At 63.1% G+C, this 27,976-nt stretch overlaps 1 protein-coding gene across 10 annotated transcripts; it reads right to left on the bottom strand.

The window, feature by feature from the left end:
• Positions 1-155: 155 nt before the first annotated feature.
• Positions 156-27,927, bottom strand: IGF2 (insulin like growth factor 2). 10 transcript variants are annotated; one of them, XM_027532441.1, is made up of 6 exons: positions 27,834-27,927; positions 18,744-18,960; positions 17,313-17,531; positions 5,270-5,432; positions 3,671-3,819; positions 156-3,367 (listed from the first exon to the last, which is right to left on the bottom strand). In XM_027532441.1, exons 4-6 carry the CDS (start codon positions 5,424-5,426, stop codon positions 3,134-3,136), a joined length of 540 nt encoding a protein of 179 aa, XP_027388242.1. In that variant the 5' UTR covers positions 5,427-5,432; positions 17,313-17,531; positions 18,744-18,960; positions 27,834-27,927; the 3' UTR covers positions 156-3,133. The 10 variants fall into 10 exon arrangements, with proteins under 10 accessions (XP_027388242.1, XP_027388243.1, XP_027388239.1 ...); XM_027532442.1 differs by having other exon boundaries at positions 18,704-18,960; XM_027532438.1 differs by lacking the exon at positions 18,744-18,960 and adding an exon at positions 10,067-10,231 and having other exon boundaries at positions 27,834-27,895.
• Between the last annotated feature and the right edge of the window lie 49 nt (positions 27,928-27,976).

Consider the following 27,976-nt stretch of genomic DNA (forward strand, 5'->3'; position numbering starts at 1 on the left):
CTCCCCACACCCCGTCGCCGTGAGGGCCCAGAGGAGGTGCCCCCCAGGGTCTCCCTGCCCCCTCTTCCCACCTACACCACCCCTCCCCAGGACTCAGACTCCCCTCCCTCCCCCAACCAGGTACCCCAGCGAAAGAGCAGAGGACTCAGAAAAACTAATTTTAAATGCTTTATTGGGATTGCGAGCGATAAAGGTTAAAGACAAAACCCAGGCTGTGGATTCTGCCAGAAACAGCACGTTACGGGCAAGAGGAGGAGAACACAGCCGCGCGGTGGACGGGGCGCGGACACGATGACTTGGTGTTCTGCGCGTGGGGGTCCTCGCGTGATGACTCAGAGACCCGAGAGGGGGTCCCGCTGAAGACAGCTGGGGGGACTCGGGGAAGAGACAAGATGGAGGGCCACGAGCTGGGCGCGGAGGTCGGAAGGGGCCCCGGGTCGGATGGAGCTGACCCACGGAGAGCTGCCCGCTGTGTCTGGGGTGGACTGGTACAACCGCCCCCTGGGTCGTGTCAGCCCCGTCACCGGGGACCCGAGGTGTCGGGCCTCTAGCTCACTAGTCGGGCTGCCGTGCAGGGGGACTGCGCTGGGGGCAGAGGCGGGGGTGAGGTAAGCCCCCAGCCGCCCGGGTCCCTGCCACAGCCCGAGGTGCCGAAAGTGGTGGCTGCGTCGCGTCACCAGACCCGAGGGCCTCGGGGCCCAAGCGACCCAGCGGTCAGAAAACTACGCAGCTCTTCTGCTCTGCAGGGCCCGGTTCTCCCGGCCTCTCCTACCACCCGACCTCACCCCGCCTGGACGCCAGGAAGCCCTGCGGAGCTCTGAGCTTCCTGGGGGCAAGACAGGGCGCTGAGGAGGCGGGCAAGCTGTTCCCGAGGGGTACGGGGGGAGCCTCCCCAAGTGCGCAGAAGGCGGCCACCTGCTCCCGCCCGTTGGAGCCCTTCGCTCACACATCTGTAGCCCCTTCCCCCCTGGCCGGCCAGGCCGGCCAGGGGCCCCACCTTGGTGGCCACCGAGCACCTTCTTGACACCTGGAGAGACGCCTCCCCGCCCCCTCCTCCGCCCCTCAGGACCCCCCGGGGACCAGCCACTGTCCCCCGGGGGCCAGGCCAGGCAGCGGCCGTCTCCATTCCCCTGACTTCTCTGGGGGGCACAGTGGCCGACACCCCCACAGAGGCTCCACTCTCCACTCAACCCAAGCGACAGGGACAGATAAAAAAAAAATTAAAAACAGGGCGATAAATGGCGGAGGGCAGGATGGCGGCGGAGCCGCGGGTGACGGTGGTGACTCTGTGTGTTCCTCGTCCTTGGTCACTGCCCCCCTGTTACGTGGGGTAGGGAGCAAATTGATAAAAGAGCGCGTAAAAAGCTAAGGAGGGATAAAAAAAAAAAAAGGAAAGATGCCCCAGGAGTAATTAAAGAGGGGAGATAGATCAATTGGCGTCAATTTGGGCTCTGATTTCCGTCTGTAATTCTGCAAGTGTCTCGCTGTTCCTTCCCCCCGAACGTTTCTCTCCGAAATCTTGCTGGACCACTTCCTGCCTCGGAATGTCCCCCCACCCAGCCCCCACTGCCCCCCACCCACCCCGCCATCCTCCAAACTTCCCACACTCCCCGTCACCTTTGCCAGCCTCCGGGGGGGCCCTCATTTCTGAGAGGCTTCCCCAGGAGGCTGGCAAAGATGATCCCTAGGTGTGCTCGGGGGAGAGGGCTCCCCAGATCTTGCAGAAGCACACCCAGGGGGTCAGGCTACGTGGTTGGGCTCGTCTCGCTTGGCTGCAGCCATCTCCCGCCTGGCCAAACCGTTCCTCACTCTGCACGATGGTCGGTGCGTGGATGCCTCTGGGGTCTAGGGGCACCCAGGACTTACATTCTGTGGGCTGTGGGGTCAGAACAGGTGCCGAGAAGAGGTGGGGATCACCCTCTTCTCGGAAAGATGGAACCACCTGCCTGAGCCCGAGACACACCTTCCCACAATGGTGCATCCCAGGGGACCAGAGGGGAGCACGGAACAGGAAAACCGCATCGCGGGGCAGCTCAGAGAATAATTTGGGATGGAATTCGGTCTCAGCTGCACAAGGCTGGGCACGGGTGTCCCTAGAGAGTGTGTGTGTGTGTGTGTGTGTGTGTGTGTGTGTGTGTGCGTGCATGCGTGCATGGATGTGTGTGTGTGTGTGTGTGTGCATGGATGCATGTGAGGCTGTGTGTGTGTGTGTGCATGCATGCATGTGGGTGTGTGCGTGCATGGATGCGTGTGTGTGTGTGCGTGCATGGATGTGTGTGTGTGTGTGTGTGTGTGTGTGTGCAGGGTTGCATGTGCTTTCCAAGGTAGGATTGTGATGTCAGATTTGGAGTGTGGGGGTGTTTTGCCAATTCAACTTTATCTGCGCGATCCGGGGTTTCTGCTCCGTGCTCCCCTCCTCTGGTCTCACAGCGTCCCCTCACTGCTCTGTGGTCCCAGTGATGGAAACTTGGAGGAGGAGCAGGTTTGGGTCTTTGGTGTCACACTGCCAGTGCCCGAGGAGGGCCTGGCGACGGTCGGGGGGAGATGGCTGGCCAGCAGGGACAAGCCTACCTGCAAATTTGGCCCCTTCCTTTCTCTTAGATGATTAGATCAAAGCCAATTTAAGTCCAGATCCAAAAGGAACGAGAAGGAAGGGGGGGGGGGGCCGAATTCTTTTATTTTGCCAATTGTTTTTAAGCCAATTTATTTTTAGTATTTTTTTCAGCCAATTGATTTTTTTTTTTTTTAAGAAGTTTTTGGAAAGCTAGTTTGCTTTTCTGGTGTTGCTAAAAAGCCAATTCGTTTCAAGGGGGCTGATTGAGGGGTTCATGATTGCAATTTTGGTTGTGTAATTTGGGGGTAATTTGGGGGGTGATAATTTGGGGGGATATTTAAAGCCAATTGGTTTTGTACATTTTTAGAGATGTTGTTCTGATCCCCTCAGCCAGATGGAGGGGGCCGAGGGGGATTCGCCTGACGTGGGGAGGTTGGGGCACAGAGGCCGGGGCAGGGGAGCCCGCAGACAGGACGGTACAGGGATTTCAGAGAGAGACCTAGTGGGGCGGTCCCGGTCAGGAGGTCGGCGCGAGGTAGATGGTGCCACTTGGCAGAATTACGACACTTTGGCTCACTTCTAATCGCTGGATGCCTTGGAAGAGGCGCCCCCGTGGGTGGCAGGGTCCTGGGTGGGCAGGGCGATCAGCGGACGGTGACTCTTGGCCTCTCTGAGCGCCTCCAGCTCCTTGGCGAGCGTGCGACCCCGGCGTGCTCGCAGGAAGGCGGGCAGGCCCCTGCGCAGGCGCTGGGTGGACTGCTTCCAGATGTCATATTGGAAGAACTTGCCCACGGGGTATGCGGTGACGTCGTCCTGGGAGAGGAAGAGCCAGTCAGGGGCTGCCCAGGGTCCGGGGGACACGGGGGCAACACCTAAGCTGCCCCAGGTGCCCAGGGTGCGATGGCAGGTGTGATAGGCCAGCGCCCACCCGCGCTGCTGGCCAGTGCCCCAGTGGGGAGAGGGCAGGTGTAAAGAACTCCCTGGCTGCCCTCTCAGCTAAGCAGCTGGCTGTGCCCTGGTCCCCTGGCTCTGGGGTGACAGCCTTGCGGGGCGCAGGGGCAGAGAGGGGAGGGTTCCTCTCGCAGGGGCTGGGCCGGAGCTGGGGGGCCATCTTACCGGAAGCACGGTCGTAGAGGCAGACACATCCCTCTCGGACTTGGCGGGGGTGGCACAGTAAGTCTCCAGCAGGGCCAGGTCGCAGCTTCGGAAGCAACACTCTTCCACGATGCCACGGCTGCGTCGGTTTATGCGGCTGGATGGTCGGCCTGGCGGTCCCCCAGGGAGGAAGGGCAGGACAGGTCAGTGCCCGCACCTGGCAGAGGCGGGGGTCCTCCGGGCAGCCCCCGCCCCCACCCTCGGGACGGGACACCTGGTGGCCCTGCAAGGACAGCCAGCCGCAGCCTGGAGTGGAGGAAGGAAGCGAGAGGTGGGCCCAGAAAGGACAGAAGGGACAGTGAGCGTGAGTGACCAGAGCCAGCCCCTGGCGCCCTGCGCCTCCTCCTCGAATGTCAGGTGGGCCCCGGCCCCGCCTCCCAGGACCCCGGGGTCCCGGCCCGAAGGCCGGCTGGGATCCAGGTGCCCCCCTGCACCAACCAGGAGCCCAGGCGCCCGTGGCCCTAGAGACGCCACCGCTGAGACCGGCAGGAATGGGAGGAAGAAGGAGAAGACGGGAGGAGAGGAGTGAGGAGCTGCACAGACCACGCCCTCCTTTCTTCCCGCCCTCCCCTCCCCCCACCGCAGGCTCCAGACTCGGCCACGTGAAGTCCCCGCCTTCCTTCCGCCGTCCGTGGAGGGGGGGGGCGGGAAGGGAGCCCCCAGTAAGGGGTCCGGCTGCAGGGTCAAAAGGGCTGGGGGCTCAGCCCAGCCCGCCCGTCAGGGAGGCAAGCCTGGTGCCAGGGCCGGCCAGCACGAGGCACTGCGGTGCCACTTCCTGCCCCCAAGGGTGGCAGAGAGCGAGGCCACGGGAGAAGCCAGGGCAGGCAGGGGCTTCAGAAGCGCGGAGAAGCGGGTGTGCTTTTCAGAGCGAAGCGCTGGCATGCCAAGACGGGCGTTTCCGGCCCATTTTAGAGGGTGGGTAAGTAAAAGCTGTGGAGGAAGATGCCTCGTGGGGGTGGTGGGCTGGGTTCGAGCCTCACGGCCCTCGCCCGGCTGCCCCAGCAGTGTCCCCTGCACCATGAGCCGCCCTCAAGTGTGGGTTCCACCCAAGCCCTGAGCCCTCTGCCTCCCATCAGGGCAGCGGGCCCCCCTCGTGGATGGAGCCAGGTGTCCCCCAGCACGCACACTCACACCCCCAGTGACTTTTATTCTTAATGGCATTCAACCCGTTTGATTCCATCTCAAATCTAACAGTCCACAGATACGTGCCCATTGCCAAGACGTGGATGAAAGGTGCAGGAAGCCGGTGCCCACAGCTCTGCCCGTGGGCAGGTCAGGGAGAAGCAGGAGGGGAAGGGCTGTCTGCTCCCCCCAACCGTGGTGGGCCTTCAGCCCACTCCACACCCCACCCACGCTTGCGGCTTCAGGCCTGGCCCCTTGTGGACACACCTGTCCATTCTCCCTTGACTGCGAGTCATGTGGCTGGAAGCCTGGGCCCAGCCTCCTGAGCCAGGGAGGCCGCAGGGCCTGCAGAGGCGACTGAGGACCGTGAGAAGGACCCCAGCATCTATGAAGAACCTGCTGTGTGCACCCCTCCCCTGACTCCAGGGAGCTACTCACTGAAGTAGAAGCCGCGGTCCCCACAGACAAACTGGAGGGTGTCCACCAGCTCCCCGCCGCACAGAGTCTCGCTGGGGCGGTAAGCAGCATAGCAGCACGAGGCGAAGGCCAAGAAGGCAAGAAGCACCAGCACCGACTTTCCTGCTGTGATCCCCATTGATGTCTGCGGGAGAGAGAGGTGTGAGCCCACCACCCCGCCCAGGGCCGGCCCGCCCTCCGGCAGGTCCCCGCGTGGCTCAGCCAGGACACGCCAGCCGCTCCCTTTGGGACCCTAAGCCCAGCCACCTTCTAAGTCCAAGTCCAGTTGCAGATTTAAAGCCTGGCTTTCTCCTTAATCTTAATTGCTTTAATTACAGGAACAAGAGCTTTCTCTGTTGAGGCTGGTGGGATGCAGAATCACCCCACGAGGAGGGAAGGGCCGGGGGCGGAGCCTCTCTGATGGGCCCCGAGCGCTGGTCAGTAACTTCATGTGGGGATCACCGTCCCCCTCGTATTATTGCCGAGGCTTGGCCACACCCAGTGGCAGGGGCCAGTGCTGGACACTGGACCTGGCCTCCATCCTATGAAGTCATGGGGGTGGGGCCAGCACAAGGCAGTGACCACTTCTTGGGCCTCCCTGCACCAGCCAAGATGGCAGAGGGCCCACCCCAGCCAGAACATGTGCATCCCAGAGGTCCAGCCGGGCAAGGGCGCCAGGAGGACCAGCCTCCCTCCAACACAATGGCGGGGCGTCCCGGCCCCATGCCTCTCCCTCCCAGACGGCCTTTCCCAACCTCTCAGCCTGTGGGTGAGCAAAGGTCAGTGGTCTGGTGGTTGGCACAGAGTGCCAGCCAGGCTCCCCGGAGCCTCGTTCTCTGGCATCACTTAGTCCCTGGACCCCAGTCTTCCCTGGGGTCCCCAAAACACACACGAAAACCAAAAGCCTCCTTTCCAGGCCTCGCATCGCACTCCCAATGGCCAGGGGCCTCAAAGTCCTTCCAGGAACACCAGAGCCACTCCCCTCTTGGGATGCCAAACCCCAATCGGAGAGCTGAAGAGAGCAGGTCAGCCCCCCTCCCTGTCCCCCCGCCGGGGGACCAGACACCAGGTTCCCTCAGGGCCGATCTGAGGGAAAAGATACACCTCAGGACACACCCCCTCACAAGGCTGCGAGGCTGCAGACTGGGGTAAATAGGCACTGTAAACGGGAAGGATCTTGGCTTTCCTTTAGACACAGCAGTCACTTCCGCCTCTCCAAAAGGTGGAAGCCCCCCAGGCAGGCAGTCCCCGCCTGTCCTCGGCAGGCGCAGCTCCAAGCCCCTTCTGGGAGGACAGTCACGGCCCGGTGCCCCTGAGCCGGTGGCACCCTAAGGCTACTCAAGCAAGGTCCCGGGTGGACTGCCCACATGTGTCCGTCCCAGACACTGCACCCAGTGAACACAGGGGCACTGAGCCGCACACGACTTCCCAGCCTGGAGCAAGGTTGTTGCATGTTGGAATTTTGATGCAATAAATCGTGTAGGAAATCAGAGGACTGAGGAGGAAACTCAGTCGCGCTTAAGCTCCTGACAAGCAGGGGCCAGCTCCATGGAAGATCTAAACGGCCCCCTCGCCCACCGCCCCTCGCTGGACGAAACCCCGGCCTGCTTCCCCGCTGCCCACGGCTGCCCCCTCCAAATTCTGAAAACAAATTTGGCCAGCTAGGAATTCCTGCTGTCCGAGCGGCAACTCCATCTTTCTGCAAGCCCAGCCACTTGGTGTGGGGTCCAGTCCAGGACACCAGCGGAGAGCCGAGACTGGACAGGAGTCAGGCAGCCACGCAGGCCAGGTGAGCCAGTGGGCAGAGGAGGGGTGGGGGGCAGAGGCAGAGAGGAGGGGTGGGGGGCTGAGTGAGGGGCGGCGGGCAGGAGCCAAGGGGGCTGCGGCGGGCGGGAGCCGCAGCGCAGCGGGGTCCTGGCTCCAGAGCCGCGTTACCTGCAGCTGGACAGGAGGCTCGCTGGGGCTGGAGGAGGATGAGGAGGAGGAGGAGGAGGAGGAGTCTGGAAGGCTGCCTCCGAGGAGAAGCTAATGTCCAGTTTGCAGGCTGGTCAGTGCCTCAGCTTTTATGTCTGGGCCGGCTCCTCCCAGCCCCGGCTCCACCCTGCCCCCACCCCGATCCCAGCTGACCACTCCCCCCGCCCCCTTCGCTCCCGCCCCCTCCGTCCTCCCAGCCAGTCCCTCCTCTCCTGCACCCCCAACCGCTAGCCCCACCGTCTCTTAGCAAAGTACCAGGGCGGGGGAGGGGGGCTCCTCCTGCACCCCCAGCCCATCTCGGCACAAGGAAATGGGGGGGGGGCGGTTCCGGAGGGGGCTGCTTTCCACCTCCTTGTATGGAAACTTCCATCTGCCCACGGGGGCAGGGGCAGTTACCCTCTCTGGACGGTCCATTCCGGGCCCCTCTGAGCTCTGGACCAGCCCCCCTCCACCCAGATTCCTGGTTGGAAATGTCGGGGACCGGGAGAGGGAGGCGGTGGGGGGGGGCGCGGAGGGAATGTGGCGTCTGGCAGGACTCTCTTGCCAACTCGGCCCCCCTCGCTCCATCCTGGCCCCGCCCACCCAGTTTTCCTCTCTCGGTCTTGTTGGCAACGAGTCAACATACCAGGGTGGGTTTCTGAGATTTGCGCCCCTTCTCATTACACGGCCGCCGCCCCACCCCCCGCCCACGCCCGCCCTTGCCCCCGCACGGCACAAATCACAAACTTTCAGTAACAGCCCCCTGCACCCGCAAGGCGACCAGGAAGTCGGCGTGCACAGAGCTCACACCTCCCCCGGCGCTCCCCAAGTCCCTCCCCCGCCCCCCACCCCTCGCCCCTTTCTCCACGGCGCAAGGGAGAGCGCGGGGTTCGCCCCAGGGGACGGGACCGCCAGCCCCCCAGCCCCGTCTGCCCGGGCCCCGCCGCCCCGCCGGGCCCGGCCCGCACGCAGCTTACCTGGAAGCCGGCACCAGGGCCGCCCACCTTCCTGCTGCGTATTGCAAACCGAACAGCGGGCGAAGGCCCTCCTGCCGGGCACTCCTCTGCCAGCGCCGCTCTGGCCGAGTCGCGGGGGCCGAATGTGCGACGGGGCAGAACGGGGGGATGGCTTTTTTTTTGGGGGGGGGGAAATTTCTGTCTGATTCTTTAGGGAGGACGGGCTGTCTGCGGGCCGGGGCGGGCCAGATGTTGTACTTTTAGGGGGGGAAAGGGTATCGGGAAATGAGGTCAGCTGTTGTATCAAGGACAGAGAGGGGAAGAGATAGTGAGAGAGACAGAGTGAACGTAAAAAGGGGGGGTCGAAGAGAGGGCGAGAGGGAGAGAGGACAGCGAGAGGCGGGCAGGCTCACAGCGGGAGAGAGCAGCGGAGAGAGAAACAGAAAGCGTATAATTAATCCACTTTGGGACGGCGAAGGCGAGAGGGCGGGCGTGGAAGGGGAGGGAGTTGGAGGCAAGGAGCTGGGGGGGACGGGAGGGAGCGAAGGGAAGGCTGCGGAAGAAGACAGGGGGCCGGGACCAGAGGCCGGAGAGGGGCCGGGGAGCGCAGAGAAGCCAAGGAAAGGGCGCAACGTCGGGGGCCGGGGAAGGTGCTGAGGGGGGCGGAGTGGAGGCGTCACCCGGGCCGCGGGCGCCCAGCTCGGCTTGGGCCGACGGAGCCCTCGGCCGTCGCGAGCCCGGGCCTCGGGGGGGTGGCGGTGGCGGCGCCGGGGCCGCTCGGGACGCAGCGAGGAGGGGGAGCGGCCGGGCTGCGCGCCGGGGAGGGCCGGGGGGGAGCGCGGGGGATGACAACGCCGGCGGCCTGCGAGCCGGACTGCCTGCGGGGGGAACCGCCTCCTCGGGCGAAGCGGGACGGGCGTTGAGGTAGACGAAGAGGAGGCGGCGGGGAATCCGCAGGCCGGCGGAGCGCTGCCCCGCCGACGGCGCCCGAGATGGGGGTCAGCAGCGTAGCGGACGGCGTCGACGCGGGGCCGCCAGCCGGGTGGAGGCGCTGGCGGGCGAGGGCCAGGAGGCGAGGGCGGCCGGAAGGGGGGGGCCGGGGGCCTGCCTGGCCTCACGCAGCTCCGCCGGAGAGCAGGCGAACTCTGGGCGCCAACGCCCGGCTCTTATAGTCGAGCCACCCGCGGCTCGGCGCCCGCTCGGGCCCCGCTGGCCGAGTGCCCGCGCCAATGGGCGCTCGAGGGGTCCTCGCCCCGCCCCCGAACCGCCTCTGCAACTCGAGCCAAGGGGGGGCCAGGCTTGGGGTCCCGGGGGGCAGCGGTGAGGGGGGGCTGTGGGGTGCGCGGGGACGAGATTGGAGTGGGGGCAGGGATCCTCAGAGTTCGAAAGAAGTCTAGAATTACTATTCCAAAGTGTTTGGGGGCCCTGTCTGCAGTTCCGGGGTGCCAGAGCCCCTACACAGTACACGGGGGACCCGGGACGACCAGGGTGGGAGGTGTCACATGCCCTAGCGACGGCCGGATCCCCGCGCCCCAGCGAGGGGCTAGGCGGCGGGGGTGCCCTGTGTGTGCGGGCACAGGTGGCGGGTCCCCGAGTCCCGCCGGGACCTGCTGGGGAAGCGGGGAGTCTCTGGGCGCGGGCGAGGCGCGCAGCCTCCACCTGCCTGAGCAGGCGCAGCACCTCGAGCTGCAGCCGGAGCCCGAGCGCCCCCCGGTGCCGCACGGGAACCGGGGAGTAGCCTCGGCGGACGCCAGGTGCGGTACGTGGAGAGGACCTGGCCCGGCTGGGGGCCAGGCATGGGGCCGGCCCGGGCTGCGCCTGTGTGCCAGGGGCGAGACGAGCAGGGCGGGAAACGTCGTTCAAATCCTACCTGCAGGACCGAGCTCACCGGGGTGCGTCTAAGCAGCTCGCCTTTGGGGCCCACCCAAAATATCCGGATAATGGTTCCCCCGTCCTCTATGCGTTGGACTTGCGTAGATTCGGGTTCAGCCCCGGGGGCCACCACGGTCATTTGAGGGTCTGGGGAAACCATCTCCTAGAGGGTTTGGACGATGTAAGAAGTCGGTGTGATTTTTTTTTTTTTTTTTACCAAGTCAAAACCACGCACGAGTCCCGCGCCCCGCCCGCCCCAGGAGCCCCGACCACGCGCGCCTCTCCAAGGGGAAGGGGCCGCCGGCGGCGGAAGCCCGAGGCCGGCTCGCCCCCTCGCTCCGCCATCAATCACGTCTCCCGCGCTCGGCGCGCGCCTACCCGAGTCCTCCGCCGGGCGGCTGGAGGCGCCCGGGCGGCTGGAGGCGCCGCGCCGCCTGAGCGGGGGTGCGCCTCTCCTCCGCGTCCCTCCTGCCCTGCGCCCTGCCGGCCCCGCTTGGAGGTCGCCGAGGCGCTTAACCCCCGTTGTGATCTTTGCACAGAGCAAAGGAAAGCGGCACGGGTCTCCGGGGCCCGACCCAGCGCGTGGGGCGGCCGAGGGGCTGGCCCGCCGCACGGCTCCCGCGCCCCGTGCCGGTGTCCCCAGCAGCCGCTCGGGACGGCGGGACGGCGGCGGGTGGGTTTGGGAGCCAGGCCGGGACGCGAAGCGGCGGGGAGCTCACCGCGAGGCTGGAGGCCGAAGGCTGCGTCCGCGGGCGCGGAGGAGTCGAGGCAGCGAGCGAGCGATCTGCGGCGGGCGGTAGGCGCACTGAAGGTGAGCGAGACCCCGGGGCAGTCCCCAGTGTCCGGGGGCAACGCCCAGTCCGTTGGAAGACCCGGGGACAATGCCCAAATTTGGGGGAAACTGGGGGCAATGCCCAGTCGTTCTCCTGGACGCGGGAGAAGCCCTGCCTACGTCCTGGCGGACAAGCTGCCCGACCGAATGTGTGTGAGGAGGACGAGAGAAATTTCCCGCATCCGAGGAGCTCCGGGTACTTCGTAGCAGACGCGGAGAGGCCCAGAACCGGTGCCCGCGGGGCGCGGGGCTGCGGAAGCTGCAGAGACCGCACTGGGGCCGGGAGCAATGCCCAATTGCCGGGAACGCAGTGCGGAGCCGCCTGGTTTGCAAGGAAGAGAACGAAGGTCCTGAAGTGGGGACCCAAGGGAGGGTGCGTCGGGGTGAGAAGCTGTGATTAATGACTAAATTCGAGACTGCAGAAAAAGAACCCGAGTCTGGGGGCCGGGGAGGCTGCTCCGTGCAGCCGGGGGACAGGGGAGCCGAGTCTACCCTGTGAGGACCCGGGCATGTAGGTCAGCAGGCTTGTGGGACAGCCCCATTTGTAGGGCACTAGGCCTGCGGATGACCATGACCGGAGCAAAATTCTCGGTGTGGAACTTGGGAGGTTCCAAAAGGGCAAAGGGTCTAAAATTCGGGAAAGAAAAACAGTGGGTGGGTCTTGGGGATCCAGGTGCGGTGGAGAGGAATGGAGAATCATTTCCAAGATTTAGAAATTCAGGTTAGTGGGTGCTTGCAGCGCCCGAGGAAAGTAACTTCCATAATTGTGGTTTCTGGAAAAATTCTCAATGTCCTTGAGAGACTCAAGAAACACGATCTAAATTTGGGGCAACCTGGGGTGTGATCAATACATTTGGAGAAGGCAGAAAATCAATGGCTTTTTAATATTTTAATTTTTAAATTGGTTTCGATTAGTTTATTTTTGGTGAACAGGAAAAAAAATATTTTGCTGGGCACTGTCTGCATTTGGGGACCCCCCTAGGAAGCATTGGCCCAAGTATGGGGGACCCATGGAAATTGTTCAGTAGAGACTGATATCTAAATTTCAGGGAACCTCAACCTGTGTAATAATCTTTTAGGACGCAGGCCTATGATACCTGAGATTTCCAGGACCTGGGGGTATTTTTCGGTATCTGGGCAATTTCATTTTGGGAGGCCTGTGGAAAATTGCCTAAATTTAGGAGGACTCAGGGTAAGGATCATAAAATCAGGGGACCCATAAATCAATGTTCGAAAAAGTTCAGTTGTTTTGTGGAAAAGGGAAAAAAAGTCTCAGTTTATTTTGGAGGGCTAGCAGGCAGCATCGCAATCCGGAGGCCCCAGAAAATAATTTTTGAATCTGGGGATCCAAAGAAGTCTTTCAAAGTACCCAGGATAACAGAGGATCAATATCAAAGTTTTAGGGGGAAAGGATTACGAATTCCTAGGTGGTGGGGCCTGGTGGTCTACAGAAGATTGGCAGTGTCTGAAACCCAAGAAATGTTGACTGAATTTGAGGTGACTCAGTGAGTGCCTGGAGAAATGCTCTGGACCTGAGAAATCAGTGCCTTTCTGTGACATTGAATGTGTTTGGGGAGCTTAGAGAGGGCGATGCCTAATATTGAGAGCCCAGTGTGTCCAAACAGAGGGCACCGGGAAAAGGTCCAGTGTAGGTTTGCCTGGAATTTGGGATCAGTTCTGAATTTTAGGAAACCCGGATTCTTGTCAGTAAGCTCGTGGGGCCCAGGGAATTTTTTAATATTCAGAATGTTATGAGGCGGAGAAAATATTCAGAATATTTGGTTACTGGGTCACTCAAAAGAGCTTGGTAAAACAAGATATAGGCTCTGTGCAAGGGTTTGTTTTGTGCTTGGTTTGACCCGGGGGACCTGAGAGATATGTGATTTGGGGGGACCGGCCTGACCCATGGTCACAGCTGAGCACAGCTCGGATAAGTGCTGTGTGTGTTTGGGGGGCCTGGGTAACAGCATCTAAATTTCAAGGAACCTGATTAGTGGCAGGAAGCTTGGAGAGCCCCAGAAATGAATGCCCCATGTCTTTATGACCCACCAAAAAAATTGCTTGGTGAGTTTTGGGGACCAGAAACCATCTTCTCAATTTTGTGGAACTCAGGAAATCAGAGCACACACTGTTTATGATTCAGAAAGAGGGTCTCTGTGCTTTGGGTTTAATGCGTAAATTTTGGTGAGGCGTAGGCAGCAACCTTCCAACTCTGAGGGTCCTGGGGAAATTGCTCAGTCTGTTGCGAGGGGGGGCAGGGGTGGGGGGACCTGGGATTCTTTACCTAAAATTTAGAGAGCCCAGGTTGGGGCCAATAAATTTGTAGAACTCAGCAGATTATGTCCTAAACTCTAATGAAGCGGAGGAACAGGGCTTTGGCAAGGGGGAGCCGGGACAGGGGCAGTAAGCTTGGGAGCCCCTGTCGACCAAAATTACAGGGACACAGGAAAAGAGTCCTCTTCTTTGGGAAAGATGCCTTAATGCCAAAAAAACACCGGGTTCATCCTGGGGAGTCAGCCTGAGCCCAGGACCGGGAGTTAATGTTTAAATTTTTCTGAATAGGGTTTGGCACTGTGTAACTCTGTAGAACCTGGGGTCGGGGGGGGGTGCTGGGGGGGTACAGAAAAACTGTTAAGAGCCTGGGTGGGAGAAGACACCCAGTAAGTTTGGGGACCCAGGCCTTAGTGTAAACCTGGAAAAGCCAGTAGGGGCTTATGTGTTTTCAGGTCCCCAGAAATTAATGTCAAAAAAAACCCCCAAAAACCCTGTGACTTGGAGGAATGCTGAATGTATTGGGGGAGATCAGGGAGGAAACCTTAAATTTGAAAAACCACAGAAAAAATAAAATAAAATAACGTCTGCCATCAGGAGGAGCGGGGGATGTCGCTCGGTGGGCTGGGACCCTGGGGATGGAGAGCTTCGTTTGGGAGGCTGAGCTCCGGCCAGGGAAGCACCGCGCCGCTGCGGATCCGGCGCCCAGGGGACTCGCGCGGAGCGGCGGCGCCCTCCCCGGGGATCGGGGCGCGGGTTGCACGCCGCGGCGGCGGCGGCGGCGGCGGCTCCAGGGCAGCACGCGGGGCTCCCTGGGACGCCCGCCGCCCCGGCGAGGCTGGCACGTCGCTTCTCCCGATTTTGCCTCCTGGCCCCTGACAGCGCTTCCGTGCTGCAGCGCGTCGGGTGGAAGCGAGGCACCCCGGGGCGGCGAGGGAGCGACGGGGCGCTGCTCCCTGGCGTGCCGGGGGGCTCTGGGCTCCCTGCTCGGCTGCCTCCGAGAAGGCCCGCGGGCTCCCCGCCGCCGCCGCGCCCCACGCGCTCCGCTCTGCGAGCCTAGGCGAAGCCGCGGCCCGGCGACCGCCGCGGGCAGGCTCGTCCCCGGCTCGGTTTGGGGGGCCCCGGATCACCCCCGGCGGCCGTCCCCGCTCGCCCCCGGCGCTCCGGGAGCGCCGTCCGGGCCTTCTCGGGCCCCTCGACGAAGGCGAACCCAATTTTGTTTTGATAACGCGGGAGAGTTGAAGCACTGGTGAAGAGAAGGCGAATGGGGGGCGGGGGGAGACAGGACTGATGGTGGCGGGGGTCAGGGGTCTCCTTTCGTTTTCTCTAAGAGAATGTTCAGGGCAAGCCTCCGTCTCCCGGCTGTGAAAGTCTAGTTCCTTAAGACAAACAGGAGGAGCACTGAACCCTACCCAGCCCCACCACACTGGTGGGAGCCGGATCACCCCTTTGGAATTAGGCAATGTTGCGGGTGGGGGGCGGCCACCCCCTGCGTTGCCAGCGACGGGGTGCTGCTGGGGGCAGCAGGGTGATGGGGTCTCAGGGCCAGCACACCAGCCATCACCTGCCCCCACGGTCACCCCACAAAGGGGCCCCACCTAGAAAGGAGGCGCCTCAAAATCTGACCCTCTGGGGAGGCAGGGGTTAATGCCCTTGGACAGGTGTGGGGACTGGGCAGGGCTGAGGCAGCCCTTTCAGAGGAGCTTGGCAAGATGGGGAGGACCCCCCCACACACACCATGAAAAAAGCAGCCCACTTTCCACCCGGAGCCCAAGGCACGTGGGGAATGTTCCCCCTTCAAATTCCAGTCCACATCAATCACCCCGTGTCCATTCCAAGAACATCTGGCCTGTCTCCCCCCACCCATCACTGCCCCGCTCCCTCCCCACCAGCCTTCTGCAGTCCCCAGGCCCTCGCGGTCAGGCCTGTGCCTTTAGAAGGGAGGGCGAGGAGGGGGCCTCCCAGGGAAGCCTGGCAGGGTGGCTCCCCTGTCTGTGGCAGCTTGTACATTTGGGGATGAGGAGTGTTTTTAAAGTGTCTGTCTGCAGACCTCAGCTCCCTGGGACCCCAGAGCGGATTTCAAGTCCTGGGTGAGGGTCTCCACTTCCCTTGCCCTGCTCCGGGCTCCCCACCTCTCCTGCAGGCCTGCTTCCCAGGCTGGGGGCGGCGGGGGCCGGGGTGAGCCATGTGTCAGTCAGGCTTTCTGGGCATCTTCATGCTGGGAAGGGGGCCCTTTGGGGACCCTTCCCTGCCTTCAGTCCTGAACAGGCGCCAGCCCTGGAGAAGCTGCGGCCCGGTGCTTGGAGATACGTGCCTGGATCTTGGAGGTAGGAAGGCTGAGGCCACCCTGGGGTGCTGGGCCGGGCCATGGGCCAGGAGGGGGCACAGAGGCACTTCCTCCCAGTGCAGGCCTGCAGGCTGAGCCCTCGCCTTATTTAGTCACAAGTGAGGCTAAAGGGGTAGGGTTGTCGGGGGTGGGGGGGGGGTAGATCAGGGTTACTGTGGGGCTCAGAAAGGGCACTGGCCACCCCCAGCCTGGACCAGCTGCCCAGGCTGCCGAAACTTCTAATCCCCCACCACAGTAAGAAGGGCACAGCCCTGGTATGTTGTGGGGCTGGGGTCTCCCCCAGCACAGGGCTTGGCTGGTGAAAACTTCGGCCCCAGGCACCATCACCTGCCCCTCCCTCCAACTCTGCAGCAGCCCTGGTACACACACCCCACCCCACGATGTGCCAGCCATATTCCAAGAGGACAGTCACCCCCGAAGACTTGGACTCACCCCAGGAAGCCCAGCCCCGAACCCCGACCTGGCTCCAGGCTCCGGCTCTGCAGCGGCTCCCTGCTCCCGCTCGCCCTGCAGCCTGCCTTCCCTTTCCCCGCTTCCTTCCCCGGCTCTGGCTCCAAGCTGGCCGCTCCCCACCTCCCTGGGACCAAGCCCAGCATTTTACAAACCCGGCTCATTCTCCAGGAGTCCCCTGAGCGCCCCCTCCCTCAGCCCCTACAGGGCGCCGGGCACCGCCGGGGTGAGGACCCTGCACTGATGCGGGAGGGATGCGCCTGCTCCCAGCAGCAAGGCTGGAAGCCCGGGGACCCAGGCCCCAGCTGGACAGAAGGCCAGGACCCGACGGCCAAGGCCCCAGGCACCGCCAGCCCCTGACCAAGAGACCAACGTCGGCTGTGAGTAGGAGTGTGGGGCACCCGGCCCCCAAGCTGCAAGGACCCAGTGGCCGCTGTCGTACCATTTCATGTAGCGTCTGAACTAAATGCACCTTTGAAAAACATTCTCGGTTTCTCTCTCTTTTTCTCTCCGGCGCAAATCGGCCTGAAAGGGGGCACCTGCTGGGTCCCCCACGGCAGGCCTTGAAGAGTGACCTCTGTGGCTTTGGGGTCAGGACTGGGAACACAGCCCCCTCTCCTCCACTTCCAGAGACCCTGGAGCGAGCCCTGCTCTGGGGTGGCTCAGCCTGTTGCCCCCACCCTGGCTCCATCCAGCAGTGTCAGAGGAGGCTCTGGCTGCCCCCCAACCTTTCAAGGGTCCCCCTCAATTCCCCAAGGCACACATAGGAAGCCCCAGCCGACGGCCTCTGTCGTTACCTCACTCTACCGCACAGTAACCAACCGCCCTGCGACTGTCCCCCTACTTTGACAGATGGGGACACAAGAGAGGTCAAACCACCCGTGTGAGGCCCCACAGCAGCGGCCCAGGGCAGGGAGGGCCGGGTCTGGCATGCCCAGCTGAGCCCAGCTTTCCCGGGGCCCCCCAGGCTTCCCCCCAGCTTGCTGGAGATCTCTGCCTGCAGCTCCTTGCTCTAGTTCTGTGCTCGCCCGTCACCCCTGACTCTCCCCTGGGCTGCCCACTCCCCCTCCCTCTGTCCTACCAGGAGCACCCCTCCGAGGACCACGCTGCCCCGGTGGCAGGAGGCCTACCCTGCCTGCAGCCAGAGCCCCCAGGAGCCGACCACCTGCTGTGTCACCCTGATACGACCCCAGACCCCTGGAGGCTCCACTCCTTGGGAAAGGGTGATGGCAACAGGAGCTTCCCGAGGCGGGGCTCTGAGACCTGAGGACAGCAGGCCCCTGTCCAGAGTCTGTGGCACTGACTGGGCATGCAGTCCTGCCTGGGAGCGTCTGGAGTACTCACCTCTGCGGGCTGGGGCCACGGGCCTCAATTCTGAGCAGGTGGGGATCAAGGGCCACAGGTCACAGCAGCTGACCTCCGGGCTGGGGTTTCTGGCCTGCTGCGGGTTCTGGCCGGGGGGCAGCCTGGGCAAAGGGCTGACCTGGCCTGGGTGTGGGGCCCTGGGGCTGGGAGCTGAAGGCCACCTCCTCGTCCTCAAGGTCAACAGTGACTCTTCGTCCCCTGGGGGAGAGGAGAGGGGTGTTCTTAAGATGGTGTCTTTTAAAACAAATCCACACACGTGCACACATCCAGCCAGGGCCCTGGCCCCTGCCCCTCCATTGGCTGTCAGGTGGAGAGGCCCTCGGGTCACCTTGTCAGGGTTTGGGTGACGGCTCCCCTGCCTGTCCCTCCGGCTGCCCAGCTCTGCCTTTTCTGAAGAAGGGACGGGGAGAAGTGTCCACAGTTCGCCAGAGCTGGGCTTCCCCACGGCCAGGCTTGCAGAGGTGCCCACGGGGCAGCTGGAGATCCGTCCATGGGACAGGCGGCCCCTCCCTGCAGTGGACTTCTGCCTGAGCTCGGGGGCTAGTGGCTGCACACAGACAGCCTGCCTCCTCTGCCCCAGCACATCCCCACCTGAACGGAAGCAAGGAGGGAGCCAGGCACACACAGCTCTGCCATGCGGAGGCAGCTGAGGGTGGGGGAGACTGTGCTCCTCTGGGGAAGGGAACCCTTCCCCACACATGCCACACGGGAGTCTGGGTGGAGGGGAGGCACACTCCATGCACCAAACAAGAACGACCCAGGGCAGGGGAGGCCGGGAGGGGCCCAGGGCAACCGGCACACGGTCGGTCGGGAGGAGAGGAGCGTTCCTCTTCAGATCCCGCTGTGGGGCCCCAAGCCGCAGCACCCCTTCATCGTCATTCTCAGCATCCTTTCCAATTACATGGTGGGATTCTCTGGGGAAGGGGTGGTGTAGGGAGTGAGGACAGAGGGAAGCTTTACTTTTTACGTGGTATGAAAAAAATAACTTCCCAAACCCTGGGCCTCAGCGGCCCTGCAGTGTCCTGCTTGTCTCTGGTTGGGACCTGGTAAGGCGGGGTGCAGCCAGAGGGAACTTCTCACACGGGAAAACTCTTTTACTTCTCCAACAGCAGCTGTGCCCTCACGCTGAAGACAGCGGCCCTACGCTCCAGCCCACCCCTCCCATTTTGCCGGCTCAGTGAAGGAAAGTGTATTTTCCAAGCAAAAGCCCCTGTGGCTCTGGGCAGCTCCCCTGAAGGGCTCCCTCCCGACCTGTCCTGTCTGCTCCAAAGTGGAAGCTCCCTTGAGTCCTCTGGCAGCACAGGCCCTCCCCTTCCTGTAACTGCCCCCAGCCCCCTCCCCGCTGAGCACTCCAAAGGCAGCTTTCTTACCACCCAGAGGGGGACGTGTGAGGGAGGGACGCCCGGGCACCTGTGCTCTATTTGCTGTGTTGTCTCTGAAGCTCCCCTGGGCGGTGGGTAAAGAGGACCTGGACGTCGCTGGTGCCCCAGGCTCTCGACTGCCAGGTGGATGATCCGCTGGCTGGGCCAATAGTAGCAGTCGCTGCCAAGGCGGGGGTGCTCTGGCTGTGGTGCTCAGACCCCCCAGCAGGCTTGACTGGGAGGCAAAGGAGGGGATGAGGCTGAGGCTGCAGAGACGTGAAGGGCATTTTTAGAGCGTGCATTGTAAGGGCCCCTAGAAGAGCCTCTCCACCTCGGAGCACCTGCCCAAATGCCAGCGGACCGATAGTGTGCCCCCACCGCATCCCCACCCCACGCCGTTCCCCAAGCCCCTCCAAATTTAGATAGAATTGCGCCAACTTGGTGGTGCTGGGCCTGCTGGAACAGCTGGCTCTGGCACCTTCCCACGTGAGGGTATGGCGCATCAGAGGGTGGAGACTAGGCCCACCCTTAGCCTGGCAGAAAGGCGTTAGTGGGCATGGGCATTAGCCAGAAGTACTGGCTGCCAGTTGGGAGGTGGGGCTCTGCGGAGGGGGGTTGAGGGTGGGCGGGGCCTCAATTGATTGACACTTGGCAATCACTGGACACATCCGGGCATGCCAGTGCGTGTGGCTCGGGTAAAATGGGGGCGGGGCATCTTGGGAAAAATCCGGGTTCGAGGACAGTCAGAAAAATCTTCCCTCGGGCGCTCCCAGTGCAGCACCAGCACAGTGCGGCCAGGTCTGTCTTCTTCCAGAGACAGGGGCTCACCTGGGGCTTCTCTCCCCTGGTGGCATCTGACAGCACCCCCGACCCCATAGGTGTGGCGCGAGGCACTGAGGATGCTGCAGCAAGTGGCAGGTAGCAGGCAGCCGGCAGCACAGCCTGCTCACAGGCACCCCTGGGAGGGATGACTGGGGTCCGCGGCCTTCTGAGCTTGGCCAGAACTCCAACTGAGTCTGGGACCCAGAAGTTTCAACACCTGAGTGAAGGCCCAGGCAGCTTGGACCAAGTCGCACTGGGAACTTAAACCTCCTCCCTGAGCCTTCCCGTAGAGCAGGAGGCGGAGCCAAGGTGCACTCGGAGGCAAGGATGTGTGTGGCTCCCTGCAGGTCACGGTCCCCACTCTCCCTGTGCCCCAGAGCCCTGCCTGCCAGCCTGTGCTGGCGTTCAATGCTCTCCTCTCCCTTCATCTTTCAAGCCCTCATCTGAACTTCCTTCTTAGCTGGAGCGATAGGTCATCTGATGAGGACAGGGCTTTCAGTGGGGAAGAGAGTCAGACTTGGTGGGGGGGTGGGCTCAGATCTGGTGGGAGTGTCCTAAACAAGATGCAGAAGTCCCAGAGCCGTACCATCCTCTGGGAGGAAGGCAGGTGGGCATCTCCCTGGGCTCTTGGGCAGGAGAGGAACGCAAGGGTGCTAGAGGTCCTGAGTCAGGCCCATCGCACACAGAGGGGAGTCAGTGTGTGAAGTACCCCACACCCCCACCTCCTGGTGTCTGCTGCAAGATGCCCAGATGTCACAAGGGACCTCCTTGCAGATCCATGTGGGAAGCCTTAGCTGGGGCTTCCCGCGCCTAAGGTGGGGCCAGCGAGGGGAAAAGGCTGACTCCATGCCAGATGATGAGGCTGCATGAGAGGCCCACCAAACGGCGTATCCTCGAACTGAGAAGCTGGGGGGCTTCCCAGGTGGTCCAGTGGCTAAGGCGTCACCTCCCAGGGAAGGGCTTGTGGGTTCAGCCCCTGGTCAGGGGAACTAAGATCCCACATGCCTCAAGGCCAAAAGACCAAAAGCATTAAACAAAAGCAATATTGTAACAAATTCAATAAAGAAAAAAAAAAAAAAAGGAATCAAGAAGGTGGGCAGCTAAGGGGCTGAAAGGGGAGAAGCGTCTCAAACCCACAGATCAAACTCCTGGAAATGCGGGGTCCCCACCCCTAAACCAAGGCATTGAATCTGGGCCCTGCCCCTACTCCAGGTGCCTGTTGCTGGCACAACCCCAGAGGGGATCATACCCACGCAGGGCGATTTTACTCCATCAGAACCTTGAACCCCAGAGTGTTCAAGTAAAGGAAGGGGAGCAGAGAAAGGGGCTCAGGGTGGGGAGGCCCCACGGGGTGCCACTGAGGCAAGACTGGAGGCAAAGGGGCTGTGAGGGTTGTGACCTTGAGCTTGACCTTCTAATTACCATCCATGGTGGGACCACAAGGCCTTCGGGGAGGCAGTGAAGTGGGGCGGAAGAGGCAAATTTGGGGTGCAGGGGACACCTCACGACATAAACTTCGCTGCCCCACTGCCTCTTAGGCCTGGGAGGGGGTTACCCCGGCCTAGGGTCCTGGTCAGATCCTGGTTATGCAGGAGAGACTTGAGAGAGAGGCTCAGAAATCCCCAGGGGCAAGCTGCCTCCATTTGGCTGCTTAAGTGGCCTCATGCTGACACCTGGTGGCCACTTTTAGAATTACAGCGCACGCTCGCAAGGTCTTGAGGGGTGACTTGGGGCACCCTGGGAAGGGGGCTGGGGGGCAAACCAGTAACATTCTTCCCACAAGACAGAGGCCCCCTGCACTGTTGGGGTTCAGGTGGGCTCTGCACCTTTTCACTCGGATCTGAGGCTTTCATCAGGCCCCTGCCCTGGCTTTACAGAATCGATGGTGGAGGGAGGTCCTGGGGGTTCCCCACCCCAAACGTGTGGCAAGGTGGGTGACCCAAGCGGCTGAGCCCAGGACGCCTCCCTGAAACATCCACTGTGTTCTGGGAATTAGAGAAAACGGCATTATGTTTACACCTGAATACAATCAGATAGATTACTGTCTGATAGATAGATATCAGATAGATATCTGATACCCAGCCCACCCCCCGCCCCGTCCTCAGGCAGGGTCCCCGAAACCAGCGGGGGGCGGAAGTGGGGGGCTGACTGGCGCCTGACTCCCGGTCCCTGAACGGCTTTCCAAACCTGACCCAAGCCTGACACCTCGCGGCCACATCGAGAAATGCAACCACAGCCTTATTAGACAGCACCTGGCTTTTCTAGAATCTATATTGCCGGGAGGATAACGGAGGAGCCACTTCACCAAACCCAGGAGCAGTGGATAACAGAGCCCCCATCCTGACATCACTAGGTGTCCCAAGAGCCCCGCACCGTCAGGAACCAGGTGACCCAGCCACCTCCATGCAGACGGCCGGAGAGGCCAGGGTGAGGCCGCCCTGGGCAAAACAGTGCGAGGACCCGGGGAGGACGGGGCGGGAGGGGACCCGGAGGCTGCAGGGGCGAGCCTGTCACCCCCAGGCCTCCGTGTCCCTCTGACCTCACAGGCTGACGTGCTGGTGCCTGGATGCCCATAGGTCGGCGCCCAGCCCAGTCCACCTACGGATACCTGTTTGTCATTGCTCATCATTACACTGTCTCAATGCAAAGGTACGTTTCCCCTGACTCCCCTGACCACACGAGCATTCTTTCCTGGATGTTGGTAGCTGAGTCACTGCCAGGCTGGTCCTGGGACACCTGTCATCCCCTCCATCCCCTGCAGGTAAAACCTGCCACCTGAGAGGGCTCTGGAGTTTGGGGGGAGGGAGTCTGGCCCTGGCCCCCAGGCACACAGGAGCCCCCAGGCCCCCTGGGATGCACGCTCCTTCCCCCAACCAGCCCTCCACCTCATTTCAAGACATGTGGGCCCCGCAGGCCCCCAAGCCCTGGGCCTCTTCCTTTGGGGGGCTGGTCCGCCTGGCAGCCGCACCCACGGGGCACCCTGGGAGCCCTGGGGCCTGCTCCTTTGCTGTGGAAAGTGCGTCAGCTGCCTCTTGCCTCTGCTGCCTAGAGGAGCAGCGGGCCTGCGGAGCCCTGAGGCCCAGAGAGGGGGAGAAACCTGCTGGAGATGCAGAGTCTGGAGCCGCAGGACGCGCCCTGCGCAGGCCGCCCGCCCTGGGCCTGCCTTGCACACGCGCCCGGCCCTCAGGCAGCAACACAGCACGTGCTGGGGCTGAGGAGGACGTCTGAGGCCACGGCCTGTCCCACTGCGCAGGAGCCGAGGACGCGATTCAGAGGACCTGATGGCACCACGGCAGCAGGCCTGGGGGCCCCTCACTCACACATGTCTCCCTGCTGGGCCCTCAGCCACCACAGCAGGGAGAATCTCTGTGGGTTCCCTTTTGATGGATGAGGAAACCAAGGCACAGAAATGATGAGTAACTTTGCCAAAACCACACAGTCAGAGCAAGGACTTAAGCCCAGCCTGCCTTGCCGACCAGCTCTCACCCTTCAGCCCTGCGCTGGCCTGGAGTGGACCCTCCTGCTGGCCCCAGCACAGTGAGGGCTTCTGGGGAGCTGGGGCACCCGCAGGACTTGGCCCACTGTGTCCTCCAGGCCTCTACCTGGCCATCTTTGTGCCCAGACCTGGAGGATGGTATCTCTGCATGAACACAGCTCCCAGTTGGCTCCAGGGAGGGCGGGACCAGCTGTATTTGCCCACGGCGATCCCTAGGTTTGGTCTGCACCCGCGGCAGTGAGAGCTGAGTGTGGACTCCATCTTAAGGCCAAGGCACCTGCCTGGGGACACGGGACACCTCCTTCAGGAAGCCTCCCAGCCTGCCTGTTCTGCCTCCGCTGATCTGAGCAGCTGGAGGGCGGCCTGTAGACTTTCCTCCCTTCTGTCAGTCTACTGGCTCTTCCACCGCCTGGAGCCTGGCCTCTCTGCTTCTCTGTCCCCAAAGCAGAACGTGGGTCCAGGAAGCACCCGCAGCAGGCAGCCAAAAACAGACCCATCATCTAGGCCTCAAGGAGGAAGCCCACCTTCCACCCTCTCCCTCTCCCTGACACTGGAAGCCTTCCTTGGGCAGGCTGAGCTGCGAGACGTCAGGCGGTGCTACAGAGGATGAAAAAGGCCAGGGAGACCACGGAGGACTACAGAGGACCAGCGAAGGCTGAGGAGACCATGGAGGGCTGTGGGGACCAGAGAAGGCTGAGGAGACCATGGAGGGCTGAGGGGACCAGAGAAGGCTGAGGAGACCATGGAGGACTGTGGGGACCAGAGAAGGCTGAGGAGACCATGGAGGACTGTGGGGACCAGAGAAGGCTGAGGAGACCATGGAGGACTGTGGGGACCAGAGAAGGCTGAGGAGACCATGGAGGACTGTGGGGACCAGAGAAGGCTGAGGAGACCACAGAGGGCTGTAGGGAACCGGAGAAGGCTGAGGAGACCATGGAGGACTGTGGGGACCAGAGAAGGCTGAGGAGACCATGGAGGACTGTGGGGACCAGAGAAGGCTGAGGAGACCACAGAGGGCTGTAGGGAACCAGAGAAGGCTGAGGAGACCATGGAGGACTGTGGGGACCAGAGAAGGCTGAGGAGACCATGGAGGACTGTGGGGACCAGAGAAGGCTGAGGAGACCACGGAGGACTACAGAGGACCAGAGAAGGCTGAGGAGACCATGGAGGGCTGTGGGGACCAGAGAAGGCTGAGGAGACCATGGAGGACTGTGGGGACCAGAGAAGGCTGAGGAGACCATGGAGGACTGTGGGGACCAGAGAAGGCTGAGGAGACCATGGAGGACTGTGGGGACCAGAGAAGGCTGAGGAGACCATGGAGGACTGTGGGGACCAGAGAAGGCTGAGGAGACCACAGAGGGCTGTAGGGAACCAGAGAAGGCTGAGGAGACCATGGAGGACTGTGGGGACCAGAGAAGGCTGAGGAGACCATGGAGGACTGTGGGGACCAGAGAAGGCTGAGGAGACCACGGAGGACTACAGAGGACCAGAGAAGGCTGAGGAGACCATGGAGGGCTGTGGGGACCAGAGAAGGCTGAGGAGACCATGGAGGACTGTGGGGACCAGAGAAGGCTGAGGAGACCATGGAGGACTGTGGGGACCAGAGAAGGCTGAGGAGACCATGGAGGACTGTGGGGACCAGAGAAGGCTGAGGAGACCATGGAGGGCTGTGGGGACCAGAGAAGGCTGAGGAGACCATGGAGGGCTGTGGGGAACCGGAGAAGCCCTGGGAGACCACGGAGGACCACAGAGGGTGGGGAGGCCAGGGAGGCCTGGGCCATGGATTCAGGGCCTCGGGTTCAGCTGGGCCCCCCACGTTCCCCTCCTCCCTGCCCTATTCTGGCTGCCCACTGAGCCTCCTCTCGAGCCTGACCCCAGCTCAGAACCTGAGGCCCAGAGAGGGAAGGGGACTTCCAAGGTCCCGGGCAAGTGGGCCTTGGGTGTGGGGGGCAGGCAGGGTGCTCCGGGGGAGGCCGGGCTGGAACGGGGTCAAGCTCTGAAGTGAGGCCGGACTTTGAAGAAAGCCGTGTGCTTTGAGACGCGGTGTGAACAGCCCTGGGCTGCAGGGCCGCCTGGGGGTGCCAGCTCTGTTTTCTAAAAACACAGATGGGCCGGGAAGGGGGTCAGAGTGAGGCAGGCGGAACACGCCCCTCCCACCGCCGCGAGGTTCCGATGGCTCAGCAGCCTTGGCCACGTGGGTTGTGGAGGGTGGGCCCGCCCGGGGCTCGTGCACTCTGGACCCCCAGGCTGGGGGCCTGGAGGCCCATCTTCACCTCTGGCAAAGCACAGAGCGGGGCTCCACCAGGAGCGGACGACCCAGGGTCTGAGCATCTCTGGGTGAGGGGGGCCTGGGAGGCTGCACCCACCTCCACCCCACCCTGAGGGCCCAGAGGTGGCCCCAGGATCCCATATCTCAGCCTTGCGCCTTGGAGGGTGGGTACTGTGTGGTGAGAATCCCGGCCCAGGTTCTGGGGGCCGCATCGGGGGCCCCTCCGTGGGCTGCCTGGGTCAGATCCTGGACAGCAGCAGATGGCAGAGAGTGGGACATTTGAGCCTCTGTGGGGAGGGGCCAGGGGACCGCCCGGGGGGAGGTGAGCTGAGGACCTGAGGGGTGGGGGCCGACGCTTGGCTGGGGAGGGGGCAGTGGGGAGGAGCCTCTGCCTCGCCGCCCTGCTCCGAAGCCAGAAACCAGCGCCAAGGGAGGGGCGGGCGGGTGCCCACCCACCACTGCTTGTTGGCTCCCTCCACAGCTCCCGGACCCCTGGGGTGCCCACCCCCCGCTCCTTGTTGGCTCCCTCCACAGCTCCCGGACCCCTGGCCATCCCCTGCCCCCAACATCCTCTCTGGAACTGGCCTCTCTCTGCTCCCAGCACTGGGCAGCAGATGGACCTGGACACGAGAAAGAACCCTGACCCAACTGGACCCCCGCCCGCGGCCTCCTGGGCCCCGGTTCCTGTCCTCAAAGCCCCCATCTCGCGTGAGCCTCTGGCTCCAGGGGCCGAGGTGACTATGAGCAGAACAAGGGGTGCTTTGACGGTGACAACCACCCCGTTGCCACCAGCCTCAATTCCCCCAGGCCCGGGAGACCCTCAGCAGAGGCTGGGTTTGTTCAGCCATGAAGAGGGCAGAGGGGGAGTTCACCCCCACGGCCTCCCGGCCCAGGTCTGATTCTGCAGCCAGAGGGTCAGACTATCCTGGTGACATGGTCCAGAATGTTGGGGGCCCGGCATCTTGTCCAGCTGCTCCCCCAGGGAGCCTGGGCTCTAGAAGGGTGGCTTGACTAGGTGGGGTGAGGCTTTGGGCACCCTCTCTCCTTCCTAAGCCTTGCGGCCTCCAGAGCCCCCGGGAGCCAGCCTGCTGGCATCCCGCACAGCCCCTGCATGCCTGCCCTCGGTAATGTAGGTGGTGGGGGCAACAGGCTCCTGCAGAGGGGGCACCGCTGGGACCGCCCAGTGCAAAGGAAGCTCAGCAAAAGTGAGCCTTTGGTGCCCTCTGCTGGTTCTACCTGCAAATTACCGCTCTGACAGCCCGCCTGGCGTGGACAAGGGCCCACCCTCCCAGGGTCAAGGGGGCTCCAAGGTGAGGACTCCCAGTCTAGCTGGACACAGACTCTGCTAGGGGCTCAGCCTGGGCTCTGCATGGGGCCTTCTGGAGGACCTCAAGCCACTGGTGCCTGGTCTTTCTCCCTGTTCCCAGCCTGGCCCCCAGTAGGCACTGGGACCCTCAAGGGCAGGGGCCCACCCCGGCATCCTTGCGTCCACCGGAGAATAGCAAGGACAGTAAATATTTGCTGCCACCCGCAGAAGGCAAACACGGCCGGGTGTAGGTGCCAGCTCACTTGTGCCAGGCGCAGACACAATCTGGGGTCCAGCCTGGAGGCAGCCACACCAGCAAACGTCCTTAGTGGGTGGACACCGGGGGCCCGACCCCAGCCTCGGGGTCCCCACTAGGAGCACAGGAGCAGCAGCCCCACCCTGCCGCGTGTGGACAGTGCAACGCGGAACACACACATGAGGGAGCGAACCGGGCGCGTGCGGGGGGCCGCACTCGGCCCTTGGACCCCCTCAGCCACACCAGGGTGACACGCAGGGCTGGACACGGCGGGCAGCCACCGTCAGCCCCGCGGGCCAGTGAAGCCCAGGTCCCAAGGGCAGCCCAGGACGGGCCTCCAGTTCCCAGAAGGGGCGGAGCCAGGGCCTGGGTGGGTGGCAGAGCCAAGGTCCATGGGCCGGGCTGCCATGGGGGGCGTGCAGGCTCCGGGAAGCAGGGGCATCTGGGGTTCAGCGGTCAAGGGGTAGGAGACCCAGTCTGACCTTGTCCTGGCCCCAGGGGCCCAGGTGGCCATGGCAGCCGCTTTTCCCTCCCTCTGTGACCTTGTCCACACCAGGGGTGCAGAGGGCCTCCAGCCCTCCTGCTCAAAACCACATCACCCAGGCTCAGGGGCTGGTGGAAGAGACTCGGGCGGTGGTCCCTGGTCTCAGGGCTGGAGCGGGTCTCAGGAGGCGGCAGGGAGGCAGGCCCCTGCAGGGCACCGTGACCCATGGCCTTGCCCCCGTGCAGCCTCCCCCCGAGCCCCCCAGCCCGCGTCACCCAGGGCATCCTGCACCAGGGCATTCTGGGACGGCCCCACACACCCCAGGACCCCAAAGGCCTCCTTGCCCTCTCTCTACAGAGTCTGTTGGCACCTGAGGGGGAGGGGGAGCGTCCAGGTGGTCCCCAGGGTCTCACCAGCTGGCAGGGCCTTGAGGGCAGCCTGGCGATGACCAGCCCACTTCCCAGCCCCAGCTGCCCCCTGCCAGGCCGCTCCAGGTACCCACATACCTCAGCTCCTGCGGGGCACCCCTGCCCCGACCTGCACGCACAGGGCCGCCCGTGTGAGCCCACGGACAGATCACTGATCAGCCCAGCCCCCCGCCCCCTCCTCTTCCGGGTCCAGTGTCCGGCCCGCCACCTGCCTGCACAAC

The sequence above is a fragment of the Bos indicus x Bos taurus genome, chromosome 29 (assembly GCF_003369695.1).
Source record: "Bos indicus x Bos taurus breed Angus x Brahman F1 hybrid chromosome 29, Bos_hybrid_MaternalHap_v2.0, whole genome shotgun sequence".
NCBI classification, from domain to species: domain Eukaryota; kingdom Metazoa; phylum Chordata; class Mammalia; order Artiodactyla; family Bovidae; genus Bos; species Bos indicus x Bos taurus.